Here is a 20414-nt window from a genome sequence, read left to right on the forward strand (position 1 = left end):
TTGGGCTCCTCTGCGGTGGGACCTGGCCTAAGCCTGGCCCTGCCCCACTGCTCGTGGGACCTGAGCTCCATCTTTCTGAGCTCAGCTTTCTCAGCTGCCAGATGGGGAGAAGGAAATGTCAGTCTCACCTGGTCACAGCATGAGTGCTAGGGTCAAACGAGCTAATGAGGAGTAGAAAAATAGTAGATCTTAGCTGTGCTTGTGTCCCAAGGGGAGGAGAAAGGGGCAGGAAAGGACAGGATTGGCGGAAAGTCTGGGTTATCACTGTCCAGACTCCCAGTGTTGCCTCCGTCAGGGACCCATCACCAGAAACTGGAGAATGAGATAGTGCCCAGGGCATCCTCCTGCTTCCTTTCTCTTTCGCAGCCATGGATTTGAAACCCAACCTGCTTCTGAGTGTCATGATTTGCTGAGATGAGTTGATGCCTTGTAGAGACTTAGGCTCCTGGGGTAGTGGGGTTCTGGGAGTAATCAACCACCCAGTGATCCAGCCAGAGGACCCCAGTGGTCCTGGGGGCTGGGTGGGGCCTGTGCACTCTCTTTATTTGCCCAGGTTAGACCCCCCCCCCACCAAGAGCCCTGCAGCCCCCTGCCCCCACCCCCACCCCAAAGTCTGGCTGGCTGCTTTGCATAGTAACCTCTGTCCCTGTTGGTTCCCAGGTACTTTGAATTTTACGAGGGCCCATTTGAATATAATTCCACAAGATGTCTGGAGCTGAGGCACGAAATCTTGGAAGTAAAGGTGCTGTCCATGTGAGTGTGGCTGGGGTGGGTGGGGGTGTGCATGTGGGTTGGGGCAGGCCCCAGGGACGGGAGGGGAGGAGATGGGAGTGTGGTGGGTCCCCACGGAGCTGGCATTAGGTCTACTTCCCCTGGGCATCTAGCATTTGGAGAGCAGAGATCACTGTGCATTTTATGAAAAAAAAAAAAAAAAAAAAAGGCCAAGTTTGCAAGGACCAGGACATTCGGTCCCTATCTTCATTACTGGTCTCCGAGGTATTGTCACTGGGCTTCTTCCTGTACAGAAACCCAAGAGAGCACAGGAGCATCTGACCTGAAATTCAGGGCTCTGTGTAGAGGGTCTCCCTCTGGCTATCTTGCCTTTCCAAAATTTTATATTCATTAAGTTAAATTTTTTTTTAATTATTGAAATGACACAACATTCAAGTGGTACAAAAAGGTGTAAAGTGAAAACCCCCCTCTCATAGCCCTCGGTTGTCCTCAGAGGCAACCCAGGTGTCCTTGCACATCTCCCCAGAGATTCTGCATACACCAGCACCTGTGCACAGATAGCCTGGGCTTTTCTCTTTTTCCACAAATTATGGAAGAATTGTGCTCTCAGCTCCTCACTCGACAGGACAACACCCCTGGCCTTTTTACAGCCTAAGGGAGAAAAAGCATATCACATGCTGCACGTTTTGGTGTATGTGGGCTCACGTCGCCCTTCTCTCCCACTGTAGGACCAGTGTGAATTCATCAGCCCCCTGAGAGGCATGTTGTCGCGTTAATCATGATATTTAATTTCAGATAAAATTCATATGTATTTGAAAACAGTTATATCTGGATGTGAAAGGAATATAGTTAATTCAGGCCAAGGTGGTGCTGGGGGCTCCCATGGACTCACAGGCCCCTGACATGCCCCCCATGACCACCACCTGTGGTCCCTGATGTGCCCCTCCGAGACCACCACCCCGTGGCCTCTGACATGCCCCCCGGGACTACCATCTGTGGCCCCTAACATGCCCCCCGAGACCCACCACCCGTGGCCCCTGATGTGCCCCCCAAGACCACCATCTGTGGCCCCTGACATGCCCCCCGAGACCACCACCCATGGCCCCTGACGTGCTCCCCAGGATCACCACCCCGTGGCCCCTGACATGCCCCCCAGGACTACCATTTGTGGCCCCTAACATGCCCCCCGAGATCACCACCCATGGCCCCTGATGTGCCCCCAAGACCACCATCCATGGCCCCTGACGTGCCCCCCGAGACCACTACCCCACGGCCCCTGACATGCTCCCCGGGACCAACACCCTGTGGCCCCTGATGTGCCCCCAAGACCACCACCCATGGCCCCTGCCAGGAGTACCACCCGGGGTCCCTGACGTGCTTCCCAGGACCACCACCCATGACCCCTGATGTGCCCCCTGGGACCACCATTCATGGCCCATAGGCAGGAGCCACTGCTCCTTAAGTAACCTGACATAATCTCCATGTGGCGTGGAGCATAGACGGAGCATGGGCCTGGGGGCCTGGCAGGCCAGGGGTCTTCCCAGCTCTGTATTGTTATACAAGTTACTTGACCTCTCTGAGCCTTTCCTCACCTGCAAACATGCGGACACTGTTATGTAGTTGTTATGGGTTGCCACGGAGACCGGAGGAACAGGTGTGTGTTAGAGTGGGCAACCCCGCGGTCCACATCCATAGCAGCACACATGCCAGGTGCTCAGTCCGTGTCCACATCCCAGGTGCTCAGTCCATGTCCAGGTGCCTCCCTCCCTTCCTTTCCCTCTGGAACCACGGCTGCCATGCAGAGTTTGTAAGTTTAGTAGCTGCGGGAAGGCTCCGGGGATGCGTTGAGCCGGGGTTGGCTGTGTTGTTTGCCATCCCTATCCCACCCAGAGGCTCCCCTCAACCCCACCCAGCTCCAGGCTGAGCACCCACCATGATGCCCGCCTTCATGGAGCTCACAGCCCAGGGAGAAGCACACATTAATAACTAATTACCCTAGGAAGTCAGGGGCGGAGGGGGTGGTGGTGGCAGGGATCTGGACCTGGGCTGGGACGGCGAGGGGTTGTCAGGCTGGGCTTCCCTGAAGAAGGGATGCTGGTGCTCCCGTTGGAAGGCCAATAGGAGTTATGTAGACCAGGAAGGTTCCAGACTGAACAGTCTGTGCAAAGGAGGAAGCCCGCTGGGTCCCAGGCTCTGAAGGGTCAGGGCGGCCTGAATGCCAGTGTGTGTGTGTGGGGGGGGGGGGGGACATGGGAGCCATGTTGCTGGAGGGGCAGGCAGGAGCCCAACCTCGTGAGGCCTTGCAGTGTGGACCGGGATTCAGATTCTGTCATTATCTGAGGGCCACGGGAGCCTGGAAAGGCTTCCAGCAGGTGGCGGTGGGGTGTGTGTGTGTGATGTGACTGGTGACGAACTGGGATTCAGTGCAACTGTGGCCGTCCAGACTCCAGGCCCGAGCCAAATTCATCAGCTCCTTTGCAGAGATCCTCTGTCTTTGCCCGGAATTCAGAGACCTCGGGCCCTAACTGTGCTCGGGAAGCCAGGGCACACCTGTGGGCAGCCTGTTTTCGTGTCTTCGAAGGTAAACAATTACCTGTTGAGTCATAAAACGTGGATCGTTCCTTCCTGCTCACCTCAGTGTCTAGCGCCAAAGCCCTGAGGGGCCCCGTAGGGCGGTCATCCCTCCGTGTGACTTCCCAGCCTCTAGCCACGCACCGTCTCTGTGTTGGGGTCTGTCACTGTGTCAGTTGGCCGGAGCCCCCACACACATGCACCGCAGGCCAACGGCCTGAACAGCAGAATGCTGCATCCCCACGGCTCTGGAGGCGGGAAGTCTGAGACGGAGGCGCTGGCAGGGTTGGCTCTGGAGGCCTCTCTACATGGCTCACACGTGGCCTTGTCCCCTCTGTCTTCACGTGGACTTCCTTCAGGCCTGTCTCTGCCCTCATTTCCTCTTCTAATAAGGACAGCGGCCCTCCCAGATGAGGGCCCACCCTCATGGCCTTGTTTCAACTTAAGCACCTCCTTACAGTCCTCATCTCCCAAGAGTCACCTTGTGAGATCTTAGGGGTTAGGATTGCTGCATCGGAGGAGATGATTCAGCCGTAATAGCCCTTACCCCACCTTCCACCTGGGCCCCTGCATCACAGACCTGGTGGGCTTGGGAGAGGGACCTCACCCATCCTGTGTAGGGTGCCCACTGTTGGCCCTCGTCAGGGACACATGTTTGGTGCTCTGCACATTTGGCTTGAGCACTTGTCTCTGCCTCAGGCACCCTGTCTGCTGTCCTGGGTGGAGCAGCCATTCTGGCCAGTGGCCCCTGGGCCTTGGACCACCCCATAGGCCCCAGATCTTAGCAGCCTAGGCCCTGGTGGCACAGGGGCCCTGAGAGGAGATGGAGGCCGCTGGCGGGGCACTAGGGAGCAGTGAGCCTGGTGTCTTCTCTCCTGGGTCCGCAGCCTGAGGCGCAATGGGATGTCCAGGGCTGCAATCAGAGGCTCGAGTGGGCCTGGCGTGGACAGGGCACCTGTGGCTTCACTGTGTTGGCCAGAGCCGTGAATGCGGCTCCTGGGGGAGCCTCTGAGTCATTGGGGAGACGTGAAGTCACCATCTGTGTGTGGAGGGGGCCGCGCGGCTGAATGTCAGCAGGCATTCTGGGGCAACAGGAAGGGCCATGATTCATCTGGGAGTGATTCTGATCCAGAACTGCTCCGAATGCTGGTGGAAACCAGTCAGCCAGAAAATTCCCACATGGAGAAGGCCTGGCTCCCTGACAATGTCAGACACAGGAGGAATTACTCTGTGGTGGTGACTTATCATGAAACTCAGTGTTGCTGATACTCACACAAATGATTTGTTTGTGTTTATCCTAGAGTCTGTTTATATTTAAGGCAGTCACTGCCACCAGGTGCGGTGGCGCCTGGATGTCACCCTGGGGCATCTCCTGCAGCCCCTTCCCCATCATTCAGGGGTGAGGAGCCTTGCGCTGCACCCAGGAACGGAGGCTGGGAGGCCCCTTCATGCCCTGGCATCTCTGAAGCCCCCATGGGTGACCCCGCAGGGCCTCGGGACGTGTCTGACACACAAGTGAGTGGATGGGGCCTGAACATGGGAGCTGGGTGGAGAGAGAGGAGGCCATGGAAGGAGAGAAAGGAGGACAGAGATGGTCATGACACCTCCTCATCATCTCCGTCTCTTCTTGCACGCGGTGGGAAAAGTCAAGTAGGGCACAGAAGCTGATACTAAGGAAAAGCCACAGTCCCCTGCCCTGTGCCTTCGCCACCCCCAGCTCCATTTCTTTCAGTGCTCGGCTGCTTCTTCCACTCCTTACCTCCACGCATCTCCGTAATGCACACCTGCTGTTCTTTCTTGACTTGGGGTGGCGTGCATCGATGTCCTGCCTCGGGGTGAGGATTCAGCCCCTTGGCCCCCACCCCACCCACTCCCTGCTCTTCTGGGTTGGGGGATTTTGCTATTTTTAGTTCTTCCGTCTATAGATTGGCTGAGTCACCTATTTCTAGTTCTACCAAACACTGACAGTATCTCTTGATCCTGGACTCTTGTAAGACGCGGCTCCCAAAACGCATCCCCATGTTTTGGTTCCCATCATTTGTGCATTTGCCTTAAAGGTATCAAGGCTGATAACATTTACATTCTGTTTTTACCCATAACGCAGTTATATTTTTTTTGGTTGGGGGAGGGAGGCTGGAGTTTCTTCTATAGGTGGACTCTAAAACATAAAGATCAGAAAATAGTGATTCTACTTCCTTTCTTGTACATCCTCCCTCCCCTCTTTACTTTTTCCTGGAGCTTCTGCTCATCTTTTTCATCTTGAACTCTTTGTCTCTATTATGCTGCCCATTTGTGGTTTCTGCCTGCCTCTCCATCAACCAGGCCTTCCTCTCAGAATTGCCCTTTATCCTCATGCTCCGTGTGGACAGGGTGCTCTCTTAGCGGGTCACCACCCTTGTCCTGGAAACTTCCCTTCCCCGCCTCCTTGGGTTGGATTCACTTTTGTGGAGAACCCATAGTAAACCCTCTTTTTTACTCCTTCCTTTTGCTTTGACCCAGTTATTTCCCCCCCAAAAAAGTGATGGGTAGGAGGTCAGGTTTTGAGTTCTGTGTCTAAATGAGTTAATCCTTCCCTTATACCTGATTGTTGGTTTGTTGGGGTTGGAATTTTAGGAGAAAATCATCCTCCCCCAGAATGCCAAGGACTTTCCCCATTGCTTGTAGTGTCCGGGGCTATGGGAGCAGGATGCTGGTAGCTCCACTGGGCATGACCTGTCTTCTCTCTGGAGTGTTTCCAGATGCTGCGGTTCTGAAGTGTCTGGATCAAGTGCTTCTGGGTAGATGCCCATCGGACCTCTTAATCTGAGGCTTGTGTCCAAACTCTTGAATGTTCTTTTGGATTTTCAAAATGTTTCCTTCTCTCCCATTCTTCTCCACTTCCTCTTTCTAGTCCTTGTAGGAGGTGTGCAGTGGGCCTTCTGGATGGCTTACGTAGTTCTCCCTGTTTGATCTCATCCTTTCTGTCTCTGCCGATCACTTCCACTTTCTGAGAAGAGTCCTTGACTTCCTTTTCCAGCTCTCTGAATGAACTCGTCCCCACCCCAGAGCTCTTTCTTTGTCCTAAGAGCAATCTGTTCCTATCTTTAAGGATGTCATGCCTTCTAGACTGTCTCTGGAGACACTAAGAATATGTGAAAGTTGTATTGTGTCCCTCCAGTCATTTTCTCTTTGGGTATTTTGACTGGTGGTTTGTCTTCATCTGTTTCCTCTGGTTGACCAGGTGATCCTTGATATCTATTCATATTGAAATTTGGAACAATAAAAAGCTGATAGGGACTCTGTCAGAGAGCAGGCCTTCCTCAAGAGTCATTGTTGGAGATGGTGCTCTTTTTGCTGCCAGAGTGTCCAAATCTTTTCACTGGGAATGACCATTTGTTTTTGTTTTTGTTTGTAGGAACTCACTGACAGCCTGATGCCACCCCTCCCCACCCTCTGCAGGACATTGTTTGGCTGCTGTGGGGGTGGGTTTGATGATTCTGCATATAGACTTACAACTGAGGGTCATTTTCAGCACCATGCCCTGGCCCCATCTTCCTACCCCCTTTAAAAATGTCTCATGAGGTTGTACTCTGTCTCTGGGCCAGGTCACCCTCCTTGTGTCCCCCCCCCTTCCTCCCACACACTTGACAAAAACTCTCTTCCACTGAACTCCCACCCGCCCCCATCATTCTATTTGTCTGGTGGGCCTGTACCTTTATTATTCCTCTTCTGGACTGTTGGTGGTATCTGGGGAGAAAGGAGATCAGAGCCTCAGATCAATCCCTCATCTTTAAAATAAAGGTGAGCTCCACATTTGTAAGGCAATTTATAACATGTTTTTTATACATGTTCTCTCATTTGATCTTTCTGAGCATCCCGGGGATTAGCAGGGCTAGAGGTTATTATATCCATCATACAAAAGCACCCAAGTGTCAGAGAGATTAAATGACTTGTCCAAGGTCACACTGCAAGTGGGGGATGGAGCCAGGATTCAAGGCTGGGAGTTTGGGCCCCAGCCTTGGTCCAGCATGTGACAGGTTTTGGAGGCACAGAGAATGGGACCCAGACGCTGGTAACAGTTGTACTTGGGATCCTGGCCTGCTGTCCTGAAAGGACTGTGTTTCCAGGTGGCATTTGAGGCATTGGCCACATAGGAGGCTGCTCCAGGGGCCTGTGGATTGCAGAGAGCAGGAGAGGGAAGCAGAAGGCGAGCCAAGATGGGGCTGTGTGATGGCACCTCTCCTCTGATGCCACACGAGCCTGAGAGGGTAGGGCTGCCGTGGGAGGTTTGGGGAGTCTAGGAGGAAGGCATCAGGATGGAAGCGGGACCAGGGGTGGAGGGGAAGGCATCCGGGTGGCTCAGCATTTGAGCATCTGCTTTCGGCTCGGGGTGTGATCCTGGAAGTCCTGGGATCAAGTCCCACATCAGGCTCCCTGCATGGAGCCTGCTTCTCCCTCTTCCTGTGTTTCTGTGTCTCTCATGAATAAATAAATAAAATCTTTTTTTTTTTAAATACTAACCTCCTTTTCCATCTAAGGAAACTGAGGTTTATTTTTTTTAAATTTATTTATGATAGTCACACACACAGAGAGAGAGGCAGAGACATAGGCAGAGGGAGAAGCAGGCTCCATGCACCGGGAGCCCGATGTGGGATTCGATCCTGGGTCTCTAGGATCGCGCCCTGGGCCAAAGGCAGGCGCTAAACCGCTGCACCACCCAGGGATCCCAAATAAATAAAATCTTAAAAAAAAAAAAAAAGGATGGAAAGGGATCCCTTCCAGTTCCCTAAAGCTGCCCAGTAAGTTCCTGCCCCAGTGCCTTTGTACTGACTTTACTCTTTGCCTAGAATACTACTCCTTCCCCAGATACTTGCTTGGCTCGTTCCTAATCATTTTGGTCCTTTGTGCAGGGGTCTCCTCTTCAGGGAAGCCTTCCCCTGACCTACCCTTCTGAAACAGCCACCTTTCGTTTCCTTTACCTCGCTTCACTGTTGTCCATAGCACTCACCTCTCCCTGACAGGGCGTTATTATCTGTTCTCTTTTTGTTAGTGGGGGTCAGAACACTCTCAACCAAGTGCATCAGACAGTATCATACAGGAGACAGTCTGGCACTTCCTCATCGTACATAGCTGAGACCTTAGATCCGTGAGCAGCAAGCAGCTCACCCTCCCTCCTTCCTGAAGGTTCTTGCAAACCACCCTTCTCCCCTCTTGTTTCTCTGAGATCAGCTGTCTCAGACACCCCTTGAGTGAATCATGCCACGTACATCCTTCTGTGGCTGGCTTATTTCATGTGGCACGAAGCCCTCCAGATTCATCCAGCCTGGCTCACGTGGCAGATTTCCTTCTTTTTAAAGGCCACATAGTATTCTGTCGTGGGCCTGTAGCACATTTTCTTTATTCATTCACTCATCAGGGGACATCGAGGTGGTTTCCATGCCCTGGTTACTGCTGAGCAGTGTCGCGGCTGAACATGGGAGTGCAGCTAGTTCTTTCCGAGCCCAATTGCAATCCCCTGGGATACACACCTAGAAGTGTAATTTTTGGGTTACAGGGTGGTTCTATTTTTCATTTTCTGAAGAACCTCCATATAACATTTAACATGCTGGCTGCACTGGTTGGCATTCCCACCCAGCCCTGCACAAGGTTTCCCTTCTCTCCGCATCCCTGGCATTGCTCGCCAGGCCCCCTTTTGTTTCTTTGATGTCAGCCCTCATGGGGGTGAGACTGTGATTTGCATTTCCCTGATGATGAGTGATGTCGAGCGCCTTTTCATGTGCCTGTTGGCTGTCTGGATGTCTCTTCTTTGGGGAAATGTCTGTATAAGTCTTCTGGCCCTTTTAAAAATCAAGCTAGGGATCCCTGGGTGGCGCAGCGGTTTGGCGCCTGCCTTTGGCCCAGGGCGCGATCCTGGAGACCCGGGATCGAATCCCACAATGGGCTCCCAGTGCATGGAGCCTGCTTCTCCCTCTGCCTGTGTCTCTGCCCCTCTCTCTCTCTCTCTGTGACTATCATAAATAAAAATAAATAAAAAAATAAAAAAAAAATAAAAATAAAAATCAAGCTAGTGGGTGGGGGTGACTGGATGGCGGGCACCGAGGTGGGCACTTGACGGGATGAGCACTGAGTGTTATTCTGTATGTTGACAAATTGAATACCAATACAAAATAAATGTATTAAAAAAATCAAGCTAATTGTTGGTCTTTTACTGTTGAGTGTTAGGAGTTCCTTGTGTATTTTGGGTATTTAACCCCTTATCAGATACATGGGCCGCAAATACTTACTCCCGTTCTGTATGTTGACTTTTCACCCTGTTGTGGTCCCTTTGCTGAATGGAAGCATTTGAGTTTGATGTAGTTCTGCTTGTCTGTGTTTGCACTTGCTGCTTGTGCTTCTGTTGTCATGTGTATATGTACCTGTTTTCCCTTCACCTCCTTTTTTTTTTTTTAAGATTTATTTATTAATTTGAGAGAGAAAGAGAGAGAGAAAGAGAGAGAAGGAGAAGCAGACTCCCCACCAAGCAGGGAGCCTGAAGCAGGACTAGATCCCAGGACCCCGGGATCATGACCTGAGCCAAAGGTAGACACTTCACCAACTGCGCCACCCAGGCACACCATCCACCCTCCTCCTCACTGCTATTTAAGCTCTGTGGGAGCAGAGAGTTGTTTTGTTCTCTGCTCCATTCCCGGTTCTCTCCATATAGAGGAGTTCAATAAATAATTATAGACTCTATTTGAATGCAGACTAATTGGTTCATTCACTAATTAATTGATATGCTCAACACATGTGTCCCACACATCAGCCAGGTGTCTTGGGCCTGGATTGACGGGGCTGAATTCAGGCATGTCCACCTGCCCCCAGGGTATTTACTATCTGTGAGAAGGATCAGACATGAGTCAGGACGGGCTATAGGTTTTATAAAAGGGGAACATCCAGGGGACCATGAGGGAGTGTCGTCAAGGCAGTGCAGTTTAACCATAAAAATTACTTCCGTCTCTCAGGTACTTCCTGTGCACGCTTCCCATGCCTAGCCCTTTATTGTATCACTTCATTTAATAACCTTAACAAATCCGGGATGGTGGGTGATAACCTATTGTTATGTTCATTATCTAGATGCAGCTCAGAGGTCAAGTGAGCTGTCTGAGGTCCCATAGTTAGGAGGTGCCTGAACCTGGTCTGGGGCCCAGATCCTCTCCTGGCTCCAGAATCCACGCACTTCACCACTTTCCTGTACGACATCCCCGGCAATCACCCCTCTCAGCACCGGTCCTGTATGTGTTCCTTCTGTGGGGGAGGCTTGCCCTGCTTGGGAGCCACCCGGTTCCCCTCCAGCTAAACACAGGAAACCCAGCTCTGCAGAATGAACCTGGTTTTTACTTCACATTTAAGTGACTATTTGCCCTGTTGGGGGCATCAAAGACCTCTTTGGGAAGCTGATGAAGCTTCCGATTCTCCTCAAGAAATCCCATGGGTGGACAGACAGGGGATTTTGCCTATAATTCAGAGAGTTCCTGAGTTCCCTTGGGGTTGGTGGCTCAGTCGACAAGGTTGATGAGGAGGATGCAGGCTTGGGATTGGCTGGTCCGAAGGTGGAAGGCACGCTTGCCAGAGAGCAGTTGGCTATCTCTGGGAATGAGCAAGCCTCCAGAGGTTGGCATGGAAAGGGCCGTGCCCGGACTCGGCACCTGCAGGGGCAGGAAGGGGTGTTTGGGAACGCTGCCACGTGGCCCAGCCTGGCCCCTTTCACATGCTCTTCTGTCCTCCACTCCCAAAGGGTGAAGCAGTCAGAGCTGTTCGACAGATGGAAGAGCCTGCAGATGTGCCGATGGGCGATGAATATCTCTGAGGCCAACCAGTTCAAGTATGTGTGACCTGTCTGCCCTCCCCCAGCCCTTTCACTGGTGCTGTTCTCCTGCCTGCCACCCCGTCCTGTGGGGCCCAGCCCTGGGCTCACCTTCCCCGGAGCTGGCCCTGGCTGGGCTTTGGGCTCTGGGCAGTGGGGCTCAGTGCACAGGTAGAGGGGGCACCTTGCTGGCTGCCGGCCCTTTGTCCTCACAGCAGCCCTGCAGTGCAGGGCCAGTGGGGACACCATCTCCATCACGGGCCCGTGCTTGGCTCCGGGTGTCTGGTGTTTAAGGCATGCTGGGCATCTTCAAGGGCCTCAGCCTGTTGCCGCCCCCCTCACTACACACATGAGGCCTGCTGCAGATTTGTTTCCAATTGCTTTTCTAACTCAAAGCGTAGATTATAAACTTCCAGAGAGGCAAGAGCTGTAGCTTAAGGCTGCCCTGTTTGTGAGAGCTAAGCAGCTGGCAGATGTCCACAAATCCCTCCTGGTTGGTGTGAACCAGAGGGTTCGTGCCGTCGCTGAACCTCTGTGAGCTCACGGTATTATGTTTGTGCAGATAGACCTCACTGACCAGGATCGATGGGATCCCAGGAGTCTGTGTATAAATTGGGTGCAGGCAAGTCAGGCTGTAGTTCACGTGTACCGAGGAGCCAACAGCATGTGGGGATCCTACCTGGGAGGCTGTGAAAAGCCAATGACCCTAAGTCTTCTGTCTTTTCCTTATAAGTCATTTGTCCCAGTTTGCTGCAGTTCCAGGCCAGGTCTGGAGACCGTGAAGTAGTTTTAAGGGGCACATTTTTAGACATGTGGTTGTGACAACCTCTGAGGAGTAGGTGCCCGCAGCCATGAAACCAGAGGCCTCTATGAGGCTGGCTGAGACCCAACAGGACTGTGCGGAGACCCCATCCCTCCATCCTAAAAGTTGAACATGAACCTGAGCTCAGTGCTTGGAGGCAGGTCCAAGATCTGTAGCAAGTGACACCCCAGATCCACTGCTTAGCCTGGGGTGTCGCCGTGGGCACTGCATGGGCAGACGCCTCCTGGGGCTGGGTGAGGCCTGAGCATACTGGCTGCACGGTTCATAAACACCCAGCACACACGAGGTCAGTGACATGTAAAGAGATGTTGTTGGGGCTGAGAGCCTAGTGGGATTCACATATCTAAGGATATAATGAAGCGACGGAAGATGATGTAGCAGGAGAAAAACAAGGATAAAGGTGGGAGTCTTCAGCAGGACCTGCCAGCACTACCCAGGGAAGAGGCTCTAGAGGAGCTGAGACCCTTCTGAGGGTGGGGGTGGGGGGGGTGGGGGTGGGGGGGTAGTTTCAGGTGTAGCAAAAGGAGATGACATCAGGTCTTGCTAGACTCTAAATGGAAAAACCTTCAAGGCTGGTAGGTTGCTTCCCTTTGCTCTTGTTACAAGCTCACTGAACCACGATGAGATCCTTAATTCAGGTTTGTAAGAACCAGGCACAGTGCAATGGGGTGGGGTGGTAGGGCTGTGCTAGAAGACAGACGTGAGCTTCCCCCCCCTACTGCCTACAAATAGACACATGGGCATTCTGGTTTATATATCAGTCACTCGTGAGCCTGGTTAATGGGAGTCAGTCTCCCCTCCCTCTCACCCCCCCACCCCCCATGGAGTTCTCTCCAGCAGACAGATAAGATTGAGTTTCTAGACCAACAAAGCTAAATGGGCCAATACTGACCCGAGGCCTCTGGCCCTAACTTTGGGAAGCCTTAGTCACATTCCGAAACTCAACACACCATAGGAAGACCTCTCTCTGTGACCAGCAGCCAGCTGAGCTTCCCCAGTAAAATCCCTGCAAGAAAGTCATGAAAATAATATATTATCACCTCCCTGGCGTTGGCAGCCCAGAGTCACAGAATTACAGAGGGTCAGAGGTGGATGAGCTAAGGCTGCATTCTGTAGACCAGGAAGCCAAGGTCCAGCCTGGGGAAGACACCTGCCCAGGGACCCACTGCAGCCGGGGGCACAGCAGAATCTAGAACCCAGGCCTCTTGACACCAGATCAGCAACCCCGAGTTTCCATCCCAGACCTTGGATGGGAACTTTCCAGAAAACTCCTCAAATTCAAAGGTCCTGGTGCGAGCAACAGCTTGCCTGTGTTGTGAGGCCCAGCCCTGGGCAGCCCAGGTGGAGGGCGTCAGCCCCCAGGGCAGGGGAGGGCAGGGCCCAGTCCTCAACCTCTCACTGGGCCTCAGAGATGGAGTGACCAGGTCGAGCAGTGGCCACAGCGAGGGACGCCTCCACCTCCTCTGGCCTGGCCGACTCCCAGGTCGGCCTCAGCAGCCACCTTCTCCCTAGGAGGAAGAAGATTGGGTGTTATTTTTTACTTGTCAAGACTGCTTGCATCATCTGAGCTCTAACCCTTCTGTACCTTGTGTTTGAGGTTTGTGAGTGAAAACCACGGGGCTGCTGCTTTTCTTTCTTTTGTTGTCTGTCTTCCTTCCTTCCTTCCTTCCTTCCTTCCTTCCTTCCTTCCTTCCTTCCTTCCTTCCTTCCTTCCTTCTTTCTTCCTTTCTTTCTTTCTTTCTTTCTTTCTTTCTTCTTTCTTTCTTTCTTCTTCTTTCTTTCTTTCTTCTTTCTTTCTTTCTCCTTCCTTCTTCCCTTCCTTCCTTCCTTCCTTCCCTTCTCTCTCTTTCTCTTTATTTTCTCTTTCTCTCTCTCTCTCTCTCTTTTTCTTTCTTTCTTTCTTTCTTTCTTTCTTTCTTTCTTTCTTTCTTTCTTTCTCCTTTCCTTTCCTTTCCTTTCCTTTCCTTTCCTTTCCTTTCCTTTCCTTTCCTTTCCTTTCCTTTCCTTTCCTTTCCTTTCTTTTTTCTTTTCAATAGTGAGCTCCTGAAAACCTGTTGGAATCAATGAGACTCCTCTTTTTGCAGGAAGTGGTCCAGCACCAGCCCACCAACCCACTTCCTAACACCACCCCCAAGACACTTCTCAGGGACCGAAATTGCACACTTCTGCTGACCGTTTTGTCTCAGTTTTTTGACCCCATGGCACAGGGTAAACGCCTTGTTTACAGTCTGATAGGAGGGGCCAGGAACCTAAGGATGAGCTCGGTATCCCCAGATTGCCATCAAGGCTGGATCAACAGCACCTCTAGCAAGTAGTAGAATGCTTAGTGGATTTCAATGAGCGCCTGAGTGAGGCAGGATTTAGCCCACAATTGGGAGCCAGAGAAGCTGGGGTCCCTGCCGTCAAGAGCTTCAGGCAGGGAGGGGGTTGGTAGGTGACTACGCGGATGGTGTCCAGCCTGTGCTCCGGGACTTCGGAGACCAGTGATGCTGGGGGGCGGGGGCTGGGCAGCTGGGAGCTCCCAGGGAGGAAGGCCCAGGCATTGGGAGGGTGTTGAAGGAGAGGGCACGAGCAGAGGTGTGGGAGTGGGGAGTGAGTGCAGGAAGGGGTAGGGGGGTGAGAACAGTGCTCCCTGGTCATCCCCAGGGGCCTCATTCCACGACCCTTCTGTTCTTCCAGGAGCTTTGCTCTGCCCCGTGTCACTTGTCTGTCCTGCTCTGTTTCCTGCCTGGCAGGTCCACTCTGTCCCGGTGCTGCAATGCCCCCTCCTTCCTCTTCACCACTCAGAAGAACACGCCCCTGGGGACCAAGCTCAAGTATGAAGTGGACACCAGCGGCATCTACCATATCAACCAGGAGATCTTCCGCATGTTTCCCAAGGTGCTGCTTCGGGCAGGGCGGGCTAGGCGGGGCCCGGGGCCACCCCACGCAGCCCTACGTGGCCGTGCCCGGGTAGAGTGGTGGCATCACTGTGCCATGCCCTCTGCACCCACTGTCCTGGCTCCGGTTGGCCCAGTGGATAGACTGTGTGGGCACGGTGAATGCCAACTGGCCACTGTCTGAGTGACATTGGCAAGAGAGTGGTTATCAAATGCTGGTTATTGCGTTGCTGCGGAGGACATCCTGAAGCTACCTGGGAGAGTGATTAGGCATTCGTCCCCCACTGGAGGCAGGCACAGCAGCAGCAAAAAGATTCATGCAAAGGCTGTGTGCACAAGAAATCACAAACCAGCAGAAAGCAAAGCAAGAATGATTGATCTCACATTGGATGACCTTGGATGGCATCTTCCAAGGCCTCTCCTCCCTGTCCATGACCCTGGAGTTTGGTCTAGGAAAAGCTTTGGCTGTTTTTTATTTTATTTATTTATTTTTTAGAAGATTTTATTTATTTATTCACGAGGGACACAGAGAGAGAGGTGAGACACAGGCAGAGGGAGAAGCAGGCTCCATGCAGGGAACCCGAGGCGGGACTCAATCCCGGGACCTGAGCCGAAGGCAGACACTCAACCCCTGAGCCACCCAGGCACCCAGTTTGGCTGTTTGTAACAGAAAATCTAAGTTAAACAAGATCAATGTTTTTTGTTTTTTTTTTTTTTTTAACAAGATCAATGTTAATTGTCCTTCTTCCACATAAGAAAAGTCTGGAGGCAAGCTGTTCGTTCAGGGCTGGCATGGTGGCTCCCTGGTCCCGGGTATGTGGTCCCCTGAGTCACCGAAGCTGCAGCACTCCCCTGCACTCCCCTGTGGCCTGATCATGGCATCAGACTCCCAGAGAAGGGGCCTGGGGACCTGCGTGGTCAGCCCACTCTGATGAGGACAAAGATTCCACAGGAGGGATGCATAACCACATCCTGGGGAGCACGGGGCCCAGGGCAGACCTTACTGGGTCCAGTGTATAGACAGCCTGGGTAGGGGGTGTGTTCAGGCCTTTCTGGAAGAAATTCAAGGGCCCACACTTCCCTGCTCCCACGAGAATGCTTGTGACACACACAGCCCAGGGTACTTGCCCGGAGGGCCCTGGGTGAGATGGGGTCCCATGGGGGCAGCAGGTAGGAGCCGAAGGTGGAGAGGCGCCACACTTACCCTCCCACGTCACAGTGCTGCAGGGTGACTGATATAAGCCCCCTCTACAATGTGGGGCTTTCAAGGCCTGGAGTGGGAAGCCGGTGACAGTGGGTGGGATTGCGTGTCATGCCGGCTGTGCCCAAGGGTGACACACGGCTCGGTTATGACATATGGCTCCAGGGAGGGCCATGAGTAGAGACCTCCGAGGCTCAGGGAACTGCAGCGGGGTTGCCAAATGTTCTCTGGAAAGGGCAGGAGAGTAAACATTTTAAGCTTTGCAGGCCATCTGGTCCCTGTCAGAGCCATCCACCTTTGCGGTCACAGCACACAGCAGCCACCGGCCTTCGCAAACAGCACTCTGGTTCCCATTAGACACTGACACGGGAGCCTCACGTGACTTATCCGTGTCACAAAATCTTCCTCCTTTGATTGCCTCCCCCCCACCCCCACCGCCCAACCATTTGAAAATATAAAATCCATGCTTTGCCCGTGAGCTGCACAGAAACGCGCAGAAGATCTGATGTGGCCCTCGGGCCGTGATTAGCCACCCCCCCCCACATTAGAGCTTGTGGCATAGAAATATTCCCTCAGAAGTATTTCTTGGGGTTTGCATGAAATACAGCTTCTTGGTCTCCTGCCTCCGCCCTAGAGAGATTCTGATTCCATGGTTCTGGGATGGAGCCCAGCGATTTCTATTTCCAGAAAGTACTCCAGGTTGTTTTTGATGTGCAGAAGTTTGGGAAACACTGACATAGAACATGAAGGCCTTTGAGGATGTCTCCAAAGATAACTTTGGGTTTTTTCCTTTTTCTGGTAAAAGTCAAGCAGTGCAGTTTCTCCCACTGGCTCTAGCATGCCCGTGTTTCCCCTCCTGGCCCCTGGGCCTGTCCCTCTAGGGAAAATGGGCCCCATTGCCACAGGCTGACAGGGTACCTCCCACAGATCTAGTCTTCCCGGGGTCTGAGGTGCTGTGATTATCCATGCCCCAGCTAGCAGGTGGCCCCACCAGAAGGCCGAAGTGCCGACAGGCTGCTGGCATCCAGGGCGGGCTGGCTGGTGTGAGCTGGGAGGGGAACTACCCAGCAGGCTCCTGGGCCAAGGGAGCTTTGTGGCCCGATGACAGTAACAGGACTGGGTCCTCTTGCCAAGATATCTCTGGGCAAGCACAGCCCTGGGTAGGCTTTTTATTCACACCAATGGTTCTTAACCAGGGAGACATTTGGCAGTGTTTGGAAATGTTTGGGTTCATGAGTGAAGGATACCCTTGACCTCTAGTGGGGAGAAGCCAGGGATGCTGCTAGCCATCCTACAGTGCGTGGGGCAGCAGCCCCCACAACAAGGAGTGATCCAGTCCAAGATGTCAACAAGTGTCCAGCTGAGAAACTCTGTCCTACACGGTCACATTGAAAAGCATGACACACTCACATGTTATTATCCTCATTTTGCAGATGGAAAAACCGAGTTGCTGAGAACTCAGAACACTTGTCCCTGGTTCCTTCACCTTCTTATGGGGCAAAACCAGGGCTGACCTTGGTCTTTGCCCAATCCTGGTTGGCCCTGGATTTTCCGGGTTTGACTCAAGCAAAGTCCTGCATCCTAGGCAAGCTCCCTGGTTCTGGGCTAACTGGGGTGGTTGGTCACCCCACTCGTGACTCAGGCCTCTGCTTCTCCCCCATGCCATGCATGTGGCTGCTGGGGTCCCATCTGCCTCAGGTTACTCAGGAGGCGATTATGACCTAGAGCAGGGATGTAGCAGAATCAGGACTCTTAACCCTCAATCCAGCATTTGCTTTTTCCTGCAAACTTGCCTGTGGTCCCCTGGAGGGCACGCCCCAGGAGCCTTGTGGGCAGTCAGCGCCCATACCAGGGTAACCCCATACCAGGGGAACCCAGCAGTCAGGGTGTGCCAAGGTCAAAGTGCTATGAGATGATCACTCCTGGGGTCACTTGGGGTAAGTCCTGGGCTCTCCTGCACTCAGGGCTCTTCCTCTGCCGAGATTTGAGGAGTTGCAGGCTCTCACTGCACCCTGCTGCTCCCTCAGCCCTTGGTCTTCTGTCCCTGCTGCTGCCAAGTCCTGGCATCTGTCCCAGTCCATATGACCCTTGTGTTCCAGGCCTGTGTCCTCCCTCTGTACCCTGCCCAGAGCTGAAAGGGGTGAGGGCCAGGTATGGGCCCCGGGTGGTCCTGGCCCCATCTCTGCTGCTGTCATCCCCCAGCACATTTGCATTAACTCATAAAACATGCATATTGGAAGCTACAGAGAAGATGAGCTGCCAAACACTGGGCAAACCAAAGGCAAGCAGGATGAGCCATAACCTATACTCCCTTCTTTCTGGAAGCCTGAGGCATCCCACGGCTTATTAAAAAAGGCTATGAGGCCTGGCTTCTCTTCCAGTTCATTCGTAATCACCAGTGAGACTGAGAACAAGTGTCCTGACCTCTCTTCTTGTCTGCAAAGTGGAACAACCACTCTTCCCGCACGTTCTCCGTGAGGCTGGCTCACAGAGGTGGCCATGGGTACAGTGGAGAGGGCAGCAGAAGAAGGCAGGGCAAAGGAGTTGTCTCTGACCCCTGTGCTCCCGTCTCCCCCAGGACATGCCCTACTACCGGTCCCAGTTTAAGAAGTGTGCAGTGGTGGGCAATGGAGGCATCCTAAAGAACAGCCGCTGTGGGAGAGAGATCAACAGTGCTGACTTTGTCTTCCGGTAAGAGAATTGCCCATGGCGCTCCTGCACCGTGCCCTTCCCTCTGGTGGCGTCCTACCCCTGTGCCCTCATGCTCTCCTTCAGCCTATCGGTCCCCTCTCCCCACCCCTGCACACCTTTACACTTTGGTTTTCTCCTTTCCTTCCCCAGCCCTGTCCCTTGGGGCCGGTGGCTGAACCTGCCGGGGCCTGGGTCTCTACATCTGCAGAATGGGAGGTGCATAAGGAGCATGGCAGATATGATGGCACTGAAGACCCCCAGGGGATGTGTGCATCTGCTGCTGAGGCCATCTGGGCGGCCACCTCCCTGGTTGGGTTCTACTCTTCCAGAAGCTGGGCTTGGAACCAGGGCAGCCTTGGGGCTCACCCCAATGCTGGCTTTAAGCTAGAGACTGGTCCTTGTATTTCTTCTTCCATAGAGAGATCCCCCTCTTATCTCTTTGGTGATATGTGTTGAGCCTGGATAAAGATGATGGGTCAGAAATAAAAGCTTAAAGCAAAGGGATTGGGGTCGAGGCTGTGGTGGGGTCTCACGGGTCATGGATCTGTAATCAATGTGCCACTCAGGGTGGGAGGGGGAAGGAGTTAAACTTGCCTCTCTGAGCACAGGCTACCAAGAATCCACCCGCTGGCTGCCTCTGCATCCCTCTGCCCCGTATGAGCACCATCTCATCCTTCCCCACACCCTCACTCTGCCCGCTCTTCAGCTCCATCTAAAATGAGTGAGCACATGCAGCTGGGCCACCTTGTCTCTTCTGCAGGTGCAACCTACCCCCCATCTCAGAGAAGTACACCATGGATGTGGGGGTGAAGACGGATGTGGTCACTGTGAACCCCAGCATCATCACAGAGAGGTCAGTGACCCTCCAAACTCATGTTGTTCAATATAGCAGTTGTTAGTGTCACATGTGGCTACGGGCCCCGGGAAATGTGGCTGTCCAGATTGACGTGTGCTGTCTGTAGCGTCAGACACACACCTGATTGTCAAAGACTTACCATGCAAAAGAGGATGACCCATTGGTCATCAATTGCATATATTGATTGCATGTAGAAATCATAGTATTTTGGGGTATGTCAAGTTAAATAAAACATTGTGAGCATTAAATATAAGATGATAAAAATTAATTTCACCCATGTCTTTCTACTTATTTACATGTAGTCATTAGGACATTTAAAATGACATATGTGGCCTATATTGTATTTTCCTTGGACAGCACCAGTACTAGACAGTCTTCACGTAGATGGGCCATAAAGCTTTCCAGTGGTGATGGGGCAGGCAGCTCCCCATGCTGGTATGTCCCTGCAGCTCTGGGAAGAGGCCTCCTGCAAAGATCTCAGGACCTACCCAGTTCCCCTCCTGGGGTCCATGTGTCTGGGAGGCCTCGGGGAAGGGTGCTATTGGGTTAAAATTCCAACCAGAGGCATCATCACACCATCCAGGTCAGGCTGGGGGTGGAAGGGAAAACAGTCCAGAGACCAGAGGCTGGGGAGTTGGTAAATCAGGTGCAATGGCCAGCAGCACGTACTGAGTCAGCAAAGTAAAAGAGCATCAGAGAGGAGAGAGATGAGCCCACCAGGGGTGGGGGGGGGGTGGGGGGGAGCTCTTTAATGTGAAGAAAAAGGTAAGTGAGGGCTGTGGGGCAGGAGGGCAAAGAGGACACGTGGGCTCATTTGTCGTACTTCACTGGGGATCTTG

At 53.0% G+C, this 20414-nt stretch overlaps 1 protein-coding gene across 3 annotated transcripts in view; it reads left to right on the forward strand.

The window, feature by feature from the left end:
* Window positions 1-20414, forward strand: part of ST8SIA5 (ST8 alpha-N-acetyl-neuraminide alpha-2,8-sialyltransferase 5) — a 64174-nt gene that overhangs the window by 32195 nt on the left and 11565 nt on the right. For all 3 annotated transcript variants that reach the window (XM_025428977.3, XM_049112666.1, XM_049112665.1), the window contains 5 exons: window positions 661-753; window positions 11057-11143; window positions 14684-14828; window positions 18607-18719; window positions 19480-19572. In XM_025428977.3, the coding sequence (XP_025284762.1) occupies window positions 661-753; window positions 11057-11143; window positions 14684-14828; window positions 18607-18719; window positions 19480-19572 (531 nt within the window). The remainder of the gene's footprint in view (window positions 1-660; window positions 754-11056; window positions 11144-14683; window positions 14829-18606; window positions 18720-19479; window positions 19573-20414) is intronic.

This window comes from Canis lupus, chromosome 7 (genome assembly GCF_003254725.2).
Source record: "Canis lupus dingo isolate Sandy chromosome 7, ASM325472v2, whole genome shotgun sequence".
NCBI classification, from domain to species: domain Eukaryota; kingdom Metazoa; phylum Chordata; class Mammalia; order Carnivora; family Canidae; genus Canis; species Canis lupus.